This window comes from Xyrauchen texanus, chromosome 39 (genome assembly GCF_025860055.1).
Source record: "Xyrauchen texanus isolate HMW12.3.18 chromosome 39, RBS_HiC_50CHRs, whole genome shotgun sequence".
In the NCBI taxonomy this organism is placed as follows: Eukaryota; Metazoa; Chordata; class Actinopteri; order Cypriniformes; family Catostomidae; genus Xyrauchen; species Xyrauchen texanus.
The window spans coordinates 3,440,170-3,451,672 of NC_068314.1; the positions used below are offsets into that span (position 1 = coordinate 3,440,170).

Genomic DNA, 11,503 nt, shown 5'->3' on the forward strand with positions numbered 1-11,503 from the left:
GGTTGTGTTGCGTCTATACTCAGGTTTCTATGTCACTGTGTCAAGTTAAATGTAATTGAAAACTGAGAAAAACACATCTTCCCTGTATCTGCAATTGCACTCTGTCCAGCTGTGCTTAAACTCAAGAACCTGTTCTCACCTTGTGCTGTCGCAAGTGTCAAGCTAGCCTGGGTGTGGTTTGTTGTCTGCACAGCTGCGCATTGCCTATACAGATGGAGTTTATCTGACTGCCCCCTGCTGAAAACAGGTGCTACTTCAAGCTTGAATTGCTCCGATGGAAGGAATTTTCTTTATTACTGTCAGGAAACATGACTAATTGAGTAAAAAATAATTTTGCGCATTGTTTTTGTTAAATTGACAGCCCTACTTTAAAGTGTATATATGCTCTCTGAAATACTTGATTCTGATTGGTCAATCGCATTCATTGGTGTGTAATTGACCGTCGTCCCAGGCAACCTGCATCCCTTTTCTGACGTATTAGTGCTAGTTTAATGTCTCTCCTAATGCTCCATACTCTTTCTTCTCACAAAATACAAAAATTTCATTTCATATTTGATTATTTCATTGGATGTAGTCATGTATTAAGCAGGATAATGTACAGTCAGCCAGTCATTATCACACAATAAACCCCTTCAGGATGATCCAAGTCCTGATCACCTTGGGTTTATTCTGCGCTAATGACCGACTGACTATGTCTTACTGAATAACTACTGTATCATGAAATGTCTATTTTGCTGCATCCCTTCAGCACGTGCAATTGTACATATGTATAACTAATTAGAATGGGAACATTGTATCAGGATTTTTAATCTGTTCTTATGTTGTAGACCCAGTGGGCTGCAGAACTCTAGTCAAACAGATGGCCGGTCTCAAATGAAGGCAGCTCTATTAGTCAGCTTTAGATAAGTCTCTCGGGCTGGTAAGCTCTGCTGACATATGGCTTTAGGAGAAAACAGACAGGGCTAATATGCGGAGAAACTGTGTTTGTCTTCCACTTTTCCTCTGCGGTTAACATTCAGGGTCTTGCTCTGTGTTCCAGGTCGTTTTGCACTTCAAAATAATGAATTTTAATTAGTTGATATTTAGTCCTTGACAAAACTGAGCATATTAATATTCAAGAGTGACCTTTTAGTTATTACTTCTTGTTATTTCCGATAAAGTTTTCTGAAAAAGTCTCTAGAAGGTTATTAAAATACATGAGCTGGTGTTTCAGTTTCAGATAAACATGCAACTGAGAGTTTAACACATTTTTCCCCATAAAAACAAACTTCTTTGGTTTTATCTAGTGCTTGGAGATGTTTGCTCCTGGCAAATAAAAGTGTGCATATGCATATGATTTTAATGTGCTTCTTATTTGGCTGGTGTTTCCGAGTCAAACAGGATATTAACAATAAAAATATAGGGCAGTTAATAAATATTACTCTTGTGTTCATTTAATTAAAATCATTGTGGAAAACACACTTAGATTTTTTTTAAACTAGATTTGAACTGTGTTTTACTTCTGGCATTAAATATGTACTTGACAAATGTCGCTGTTTAGTTGAAATTATTCAAAGCCATTTCAGAGTGAATGCATAAACTGTGAGATACTGAATATTGTCAAAAGGCTGTAAAATCTCAAGAGATTTAAAAAATAAAATAGTGATGCACCAGTGCAAAATTTGCGTGTCTATACCGATAATGTATTTTTTAGTACAACATCTGCCTATACCAGTAGTTTAGTGTAGCTTCTTTTTTATGCTACCTTTCATAAATCACTGATAATTGACTAAACAATTCGAAAGAAATGTAAATAACTTTGTGGATCGATATCTGATTTAGAACATCTGCCGATACTGATAGTTTGGTAGATCTGCTTTTTTATTCAACCTTGTTTCATCACTGATAATAAAATACACAACTTCGAAAGAGATTGAATTAATAGCTATTTTCTGGCTCTACATGTTTTACATGTTTCAAAGTAACTGGTATCTGTTATAAAGATTGAATTATCATTAAAATTAAATTGGTAAGATAAGTAATTGTGAAGAAAGAAGCTTGTCCCTTTTTATCTGAAGCAGCCTCTGCTTTAGCTTTAACAAACTCATCATACTCCTTATTGTGGCAAGCTTTAATTTGAGTAATAAAATTAGTTCTACCTCGTGAAATTCTAGCCGTGCAAAGCTTTGCAAATTGCTTTTATCGGCCAGTACTGATGTTTGGCCGATACATCGGTGCATCTCTATATTAAATACATTGCCCAGGCTTAATTCTAACAGTTTGTCGTATAATTACTCCTGTAGATTCAAAGAACCAGCCTTCACAACTAGACCATCAAGCTAAGATGAGTTTCCCCAACACGGATCAAACTTTCAGAGATGCCCCCCAAGCCAGGCCCCCTCCCCGAAACGAAGGAAGATCACAGAGAAATGACAGACCTCCGCGATTTCAAAAAGACGGCGACTTCCCTAAACAAAACCCAGCATCGTCTTCCGCTCTCTCAATGTCGCAGAAATGGAAAGACGGAGAGAGAACAGGAAGAGGAGGGTCAGACCGATGGAAGAATGATAGTCAAGATGGTCGAAGCTCACATTTAAACTCTTCCACCTCAAACCCATCCACGGAGCATCAATGTCCCTCTAGAAATTTCCATCAGGGTTCGAAGGAACATAGAGGATCAAAGGGTTTTCTAATGGAAACTCATAATGGTAGTTGGAGAGAGCAAGATGGCTTAGTGCGATCCAATTCTTCTTCGTTTAGGAAGAACCAGGAAAACGGACCATTGGGTCCCAAATCCTCAAATTCTTCTGTTACAAGTTCAGATTCAAAAGGTCGATACGAACTCAACAATAAAAGGACAGGCAAGTCAGAAAGACCCAATTCTGGCCACTTTGATCATTCCCAAGAAGCAATGGCTGGCACAATTTTGAAAAAAGACTTTGCACAAGACCAGGACGGAGGGGCGGGTCAGTTAATCAAAGGGGGAGTAGTTTTAAACACGCACCTCCCTAATGGTGACTCAGAACACAGACGGAGCTGGCCAATCAAACTGCAGTCTTCAGGTGCACCTCAGAAGCAAACTAACACGCATAACTCCGCCCCTAAGAAACGATCAGGACCAATCAAAGGACCAAGAGCATTTGAACCAGCAGACACGAACAGTCATGTGAGCTGGAAAGCTGGTGACCAGTGTCTAGCGCTTTACTGGGAAGATAATAAGGTCAGTAGAAGATTGCTTTTTATGTAGCTTTATTCATACTTATAGTATGAAGTTTGAATAACATGTCAAGAACATTTCCAGGACATATTTCACCACAAAAAAATACATAAAATAAAAAGAATAAAATAATTTAATATTCAGCATGTTTATTTGCAGTGACAACATTTTCGTGAAAACCCCTGAATTCTCAGTATTGTAATGCAAAAATAATGGTATATTATCTAAATGATAAAGATCATGGTAGTATTTGCAGTACTACCTTTATTTTATACTGATTTAAAAAAAATATTATTATGGTATTTTTGATTGTAATACAGTAAACTTTCAGTACAACACTTTTTATGTAGATAAATATCCAAACCCAAGAATTATGTTGGTTACCCATAACTAGAAGTTCATCTGCCTAGAAAGTAGTTCCACTGCTAAAAGAGCGATCTTCAGAACTTTACTGCGCAAATAACACAAATATACGTTAAAAGAAAATATATAATAATACATTTTATTTGTAATGCGCCTTTCTCAATTTCAAAGTGCTACAGTACAGAACAAAATAATCAAACATGTGAATAAAAATATATATAGAAGTATCAAAAAAATAAAAAATGCATAAAAAAAACAAATAATTATAAATAAAAAATAATAATAATACAATTATAAATTGAAAACTTGACTAAAAATATGTGTTTTAAGAAGTTTCTTAAAACAATCCACAGAAGCAGCATCCCTAATAGATGAGGGTAGTGTGTTCCATAACTTAGGCACGTTATAGGAAAAGGCCCTTCCCCCCGTGGTTTTTAATTTACAACGAGGCTGACACAGAGAGAGAGAGCCAGCAATATGGGTGTTTCGTCAACTTCAGTTTTTAGCACTGTGGACCTCTAGAAAGTAAACTCTCATAAAAAAACACAAATAAATATCCCACCATATTGTTATTTCCAGCACATTTCTATTTCTGAATCATGTTTAATAGAAACACAATGGTAGAAATGATGCTGATGGAAATCATATTTTTTTTAAAAATTATTTTTGAATAAAATGGCCAAATTCTTTGTTTTGCTAAAGCTATTGTCATAGTTAACATTTAATAGATCTGAAATACAACAATTAAATGATATCTTTACACTTTTTGCTAAATTTGGCAAAATTACAGCTTCATTGGAAATTATGCCAAAATTAATTTTCATTGTTTTGTCTCATATTTCATCTCAAGCGTGCTCTTCACTGATACTTTTGCCCACTTGGGTAACAAGTACACTAACTTTTGAAAATATTTTATTAAGGGCAAAATGGAAATGACGTCACAACTGTGCACTGTAAAAAAAAAAATGTCTGTAATGGTAAAAGACTAAATATTCCACAGAAATAAAACATTTATTGATGAATTAATATTAACTGTAAAATATACAGTAAATATAAAGTTTTTAATACATTTGAAAAGACAACAGTAGTTTTCACAATAAAATGCTGTACAAATATATTTTTTAGATGCAAAAGTATGATTTTCCTGTATGATTAATAGTAAAAATGTACATTGTTTAACGAGAGTACATCTACTTTTTACACTTATTGTTTGTTCAAATTACAGTAAAAAACAATAATCAGGCGTTCCCACGATTCCCTGCATGACCCATCATATTTCATTACATTTTATGGGAATCGTAGTTGCGTACATTGGGGTGTTCGGTTTCATATGCGATGTAGTTTAATGTTTCCTGCATTATTTAAATGTGTTAACCTGATGGTGTTTGTGCGAGTGATAATGTCTCTACATGTTTATTGGTCATTGCTCCTGGAAGAGCCACTATTGATGAACTTCATGTCATCGTGTGCTCTTCTGTCATTTTATTTTTTACAGTGCCAGCATGGTCATGTAAATTACAACAGTTTTAAACTGTAAAATGTATAGGTTGTTCTGTAAAGTTATTTACATTTTTTTATGAAATCATTCTGGCCACAGCTGCCAATTTGTTTTCTGTAAAAACAACAGCATTTCTTTTACAGTGTGGGACAGTTGCATTTTCCCACATTAAATATCGAAATGGTTTCTGTTTTCTCTTTGTTTAGATCATCGTGGTTTTAAACATGTAATAATTGATATTTGAATGTATTTTCATAGTTTAAAATGGAAAGTCTGAGTCTGGGAAAGGCTAAAACTGTCAAATCTATATAAATAAAAGACACTTGAAAGTACCAGAAATAAATGATGAAGGCCTGTTAAAAAGAGTCCTTCATATAACTATAATACAAGTTAAGCTCAATCGACAGCATTTGTGGCATAATGTTGATTACCAAAAATATTGATTTTGACTTGTCCTTCCTTTTCTTAAAAAAAGCCTGTTACAGTGAAGCACTTACAATGGAGTCATTTTTGGAGGGTTTAAGGCAGAAATATGAAGCTGATAATTTTATAAAAGCACTTACATGAATTCTTCATCTGAGCTGTAAAGTCCTTCAAATTGTCATTTTTACAGTCATTTTAGGGTTAGTTGACACATCATGGATATGAAGTTGTAAAATTAGAAATACCTTTATGTAGATAAGGTTAGTAAGTGATGTTATCACACTAAAAGTATGTTTGAACACATATTGTTTATGTCTTGTGGCTACACTTTTGAAATAGAGTGTATTTTAACATTCAGAAGTTGGCCCCATTCACATCCCTTGTAAGTGCCTCACTGTTAGGGACGTGCCCGAAGCTGAATACCTTATTCGTAAAGACACGAATAATGACTTCAAAACAAATAACGAGTTCAACCAAAAAGTATTCAAAAGAATGATCATCCTAGGAGCACAGGTATAAGGTGATATTTTAAATAAACATATCAAAACTACACAGTAATGATGAGTGTGTGAAGCTAATATTACTACAGTGTAAATGTATGAATGACAGTGCACACGATGTGATCAGATGGTTGCGGTCTCGACTCTGTTTGCAGACAGTCTCTGTTAATTGTGCATGTCTTAGAAATCTAAGCTTGTCCAGACTCGACTATTAACTTTATCATACACATTTTCCACTTCTTGAAATGTCTGTTTGAATTGTCTGATCTTTATCATAATAACGTAAGGATTTATAAACAAACCTGATCGCTGTTGAATTCCTGAGCAGAGAAGTGATGATTTTATAGCAGTTGAACACATTTATATTTACATTACCGATTAAGGTAATTATTTGGTTAATCCTGTATTCCAAAAAGCTTTAAATGCTCCATAGAGTTTGAAATACTTCATAGAGTGTAAATCTATTCAGAATGTTCCTGCACATGGAACAAACAAAAAACACACACTTCTCTTCCAGAAATATATAGAGGCTCGATCTTGTAATGTATTCCTCTGCATTTCACTTATCCTGCACATGTACTTTAATTAATGATGTCCTCCACAAAAATATGTGAACACAAAATGCCTCGAGTGTATCATAAATCTTTCTGATAGAGATTTACAGTGTTTTCAGTTTGTAGGCTGTATTAATTTATTTTCATTTCTTTTGACATTTGTATTTGTATTTAATATTCGCTGCATGGGGTCTGGGTAGCTCAGCAAGTATTGACGCTGACTATCACCCCTGGAGTCACGAGTTTGAATCCATGGTGTGCTGAGTGACTCCAGCCAGGTCTCCTAAGCAACCAAATTGTCCTGGTTGCTTGGGAGGGTAGAGTCACATGGGGTAACCATATATAATGTATAATGTGTGGTTCTCGCTCTCAGTGGGGCGTGTGGGGAGTTGTGCATGGATGCTGCAGAGAATAGCGTGAAGCCTCCACATGCGCTATGTCTCTGCGGTAACGTGCTCAACAAGCCATGTGATAAGATGCACAGATTGACGTCCTCCGCCACCCGGATTGAGGCGAGTCACTACGCCACCACGAGGACTTAAGAGTGTATTGAGAATTGGGCGTGCCAAATTGGGGAGAAAAAAAAAGTATTTGCTGCAAAATGTGTGCTTTACATTTGACAATTGCTTTACACCTCGTACATCCAAAATAACTTTGTTATATTGCACACTGCACAAACATAAATGAAAATTCTGTTTCAGCAGATATTAATGTCCACAGTTTGTTTAGCCTACATAGTAAGCCTCATCTGGTGAGTAAAAACAAAGAATAGATTAATAATCATCATAATAAACATGTAATAATAATAATAATTATTATTACTAGGCATAATTTATATACAGAAGCGATAGCCTAAATGTAAGAGTTACATTTTAAAAATAGTTTTGACACACTTCCAATTTAAGACATGCTTTTTAAAAAAAGGAGGGGGCAAAACAAAATAAATGTTTGTGGTAATCAACATTATGCCACAAATGCTGTTGATTGAGCATAACACGTACTGAACCTGGAATATTCCTTTAATTTGAAGAAACACCACAACAAATTGCTTTAACAAAATATAAGCTGCACATTTCAACTCTTAAACCTTTAGGAACACTTGCCCCATAGACTGTTTACTACTTTTCTTATTTATTTTGTAAAATTTTTGGCATTTCACATCAATAGAACAAACTGCATCTAAGGACAAATAACAAAAAGGAAATGCAGTTATTTATATTTTGCCATCTCTGTAAAAATCTTTTGCTGTAGTTTTATCGTGCGAGAGTCGACGCTGTGCACCCCTCTGGCTCTACAGCTGTGGTCGTGTTCAGTGACTACGACAACTGTGAAGAGGTGCTACTTCATAATATCAAACCTCTGCACATGGATGTGTGGGTAAGCAGTGCATTACCAAAGCTTCTTTACTTGTGTTCATTTGCATTAATGACACACAAGTTGCACTTTACTTACAGACTTTTGGAGTTGTTCTTTGTATTTAAAGACTGTCCTGTCTTGTAATTGGATACGAAATGAAAGTTAATTTGTTTTGTTGTAACATCTTTCTTGGTGATTTGCCTTCAGGATGAAGATGATGTTTACTACGAAAATTCGCTAGAATTTCGAAGAGGAGGAGACGGGCAACCTCGCCGCTCTCGCCCGACGCAACAATATTACCAACCGCCTAGAGCAAGAGACTGACACACACACACACACACACACACACACACACACACACACACACACACACACACACACACACACACACAAAGTAGGTGAATGCATTTTCACAACCTTCCCATTTGATTTGATTGGTACTCCTGAAAAAAAAAAGACACTAGTATCTTTTGTGTGTTTTAGGGTTCAGCATTAGATCATGGTTTGAATTTGGGTGTTAGTCTTCAGCTAATTCTAGCATCATATACTTTCTATTGTGAACAATTAATATGCAACACAATGTTCTCTCCCCCCCCCCTGCAGGTATTATTATGTGTCTTGAAAATGACAAAACAAGGTTTGGTTTGCTGTATCTTTCCAGAAGTAACATTATTAACAGCTGACTATATGCCAATAAAAATGCTAATGGGGGTGAAACAATCGCAAATCAAAAGAAAGTAGAAATTATATCCTTCTTAAAGAAAATGAAGCAAATTTTAGGCCATTGGGATCTTGTTACCTTAATCTTAACCCAAAATCTCTTTACTAAGTACAATAATTCTTACTGTTATGGTAATAAAAATCACTATTAAGTATTATGTAAATTAAGGGGGGTCATTAGTACAACATCCAGATGCTTTACACTAATGAAAATTTGGCTATATGTGCAAATTTTTCATCTAAAATAATTTCTCAATGAATAAAATAGGAAATGTTTTGTTTATTTGGGCTGATATATGACCTGGACAGGTGTTTTGTGAAATTCACCCTAAAGGTGCACACTATATAATGATGCAACATTGTTTGTAATAACCTTATGTTATTGTGTTGGCTAATCGCCTCATTTAATATCTGTGCGAGATCATTTACTATGCTTTATATGCACCGAGTTGAATGGAAAGAGCAGAACCATAAATGATCATTTTGTATTTGTTCTGAAAGACAGTTTTTAAATTCTAGGAATGATAATGTGATCTCTGCTTTAAGAGATAAAAGAGCATATCTGAACTAACTGATCTATGCCTCCACATGGGAGACGGATCTGTAAGGGCTTGCAGCACAAGTTGCATCTATGAAATCTGGACTCTGTGTTTAACCTGCAATGCAAACATCTGCTGTACACGGTGAATATTTGTAAAGGATAATAATAATAATAATAATTACAAACTCTTTTGTATTTCTGCTTTTCTGTCTTTTTGCCATTTGATAATTCAATTTGTTTAAAGTCAACAAAGTCAAATTTGATCCCATTTACTTTCTTAATACACGTTTGTGGTTTTATTATTCATCAAAATGTACTTGAACTTGCTCTGCCCCTAAAACTACTATGATGTCAACAAGACCACCTGTTAAAATCAATTCCTAATGGATAAAAATCAAGTCTTGCCCTACATTTGTTTTTTGTTTTTTTTAATTTCTGTTTCACTCAGAGATATCTAACTATGGAAGTAAAATGGGTCGCAAATGGTGTTTCATGTTGTCTTTAAAGCTGCATTGAACAATTTCGGCACCACTTGTGTCACCAAATAGAATTGCTAAAATTTTGACATTTGTTGTTCAGCCAAACAGGTAAAACCGCCCCAAACTCACGCCATTGGTTGACCCAGTAATTGGCATGTTGGTCTAAGCATTGGAGCACAACAGTGCCCGCCCACTTTTTCCAGCTGGCTTTGTTACGGAAGTATTTTTCACATTTATTTATCCATTGGAATTTCAAAAAATCCTTCATAAAAGAGTTTCTAAATATATTTTCAGATAAATACATATAGATAGTTTGAGAGATTAGGGTGAGCGAATCGATTGCATCCATTATCTGATTGGTGGATTTCTTTTAATTAAGTTGAAATAACGCAAACTGATGGCTTCAACAGAAGCGTATACCATCGATTAATAACCTCAGAGCTCACGGTCGGTCTGTCTTTTAAAGGTTTATAAGTTATTGTTAAAAATCAGTTCGCCTATGAATCTATACTTTCAGAATCCACACTGTTGCGCTCTATTGAACAGAGCAAGGTTTTTAAAACACCTCACATCACTTTTGCATTAAGTATTGGAAACTGTGAACACTTGATAGTTAATCAAACATTAGGTCTGACATGCTGCTGTTTGGATAACTCCAACACCGAACAGTAGCCACCGGTTAATATTTAGTAGGGTTTAAATGTTCCAGGTGCAGTCTGCCATCTGTCACACACCCATTTTGATGGTGTTTTTTTCATACACACCAGTAGCCCAGAATGAACACATCCCAAAAAACAAGGCACTTTTTTGTGGACTGTTGTTGGTAATATTGATTGGTAAACCCAAGCTAGAGTTCTGTCTTTCCTCATCAGCTGACATCGCACTCGTGTGCCATCCTTCCAAGTTGATTTATTGTAGCCAGTCAAGCGAACACGGAGTAAGTCGATAGCATCCGCTTGAAACTGAGATCTTGGCGGTGAGGCGATATCTTTTCCACATTACAAAAAAAAACAAAAACAAACATTATGACAAACATTTCAACCATGGGCCAAGACTTGCACAAAGTCAAAATATTTGAAATGGTTCATATCTTTTCAAATGATTCATGGACTCTGGAATATAATGTCCGATGGAAATAGATAAAGTATGTTGTTTTTGTAAATAAATGTGAGGTCGGGGATGGGTTTAGCGCATGCATATTTAAGATCTGCATGTTGAAGGTCTGCATTTGCATATATAAATAATTCATAGAGTGTGATATGGAGCCCATCTCTGAATAGCTGAAAGTTGAGTGCTCAGACTTGGCCTGACAGAGCGCTTGTACTTCTACACTTTTACTGATTAGTCGGGACAAATTAGGTTAGGAGAGTGACGGCCACTGGCCTAGAGAATACGGCCTTAATAACTAGCAAACATCGCTAATATAATTGGGTAGTTGACAAATGGACATGGAAGCGTTTTTCTTATATATGTAGAGGGTTAGTGCTAACCCTAGTTTCAGACATTGATACAAAAATAGAATAAAAAACATGAATCTTATTAATACAGAAATATGGACAAACAATTTCAACAAGATTTTGGCTTATAATTGACATTTTTGTTCAAAAGAAAGTGCTTATTTAGATGATGGAACTAGTCACCATTTCTTTAAAAAAGTTAAATCTTTTTTAATTTTTAATTCAATTCAATAATTTTGAATCAATTTTGATTTCATGTATTTAAATATTCCTGCAGTGTGACAAATTATTTTTTAAAAAGGTAACAATAAGGTTGTATTTGTTAACATTAACTACATTAGTAAACATGAAATAACAAAGAACAATTCTTTTAACAGCAATTACTAATCAATAATATTTTAAGATTTATGTATTTC

General features: G+C 35.1%; 1 protein-coding gene across 1 annotated transcript in view; it reads left to right on the forward strand.

The window, feature by feature from the left end:
* tdrd3 (tudor domain containing 3) overlaps positions 1-9,772 on the forward strand; it is a 30,728-nt gene extending 20,956 nt beyond the window's left edge. Inside the window, exons 11-13 of the mRNA XM_052111878.1 lie at positions 2,283-3,199; positions 7,786-7,911; positions 8,098-9,772. Of these exons, the coding sequence (XP_051967838.1) occupies positions 2,283-3,199; positions 7,786-7,911; positions 8,098-8,214 (1,160 nt within the window). The 3' untranslated portion in view covers positions 8,215-9,772. The remainder of the gene's footprint in view (positions 1-2,282; positions 3,200-7,785; positions 7,912-8,097) is intronic.
* Positions 9,773-11,503: the final 1,731 nt, after the last annotated feature.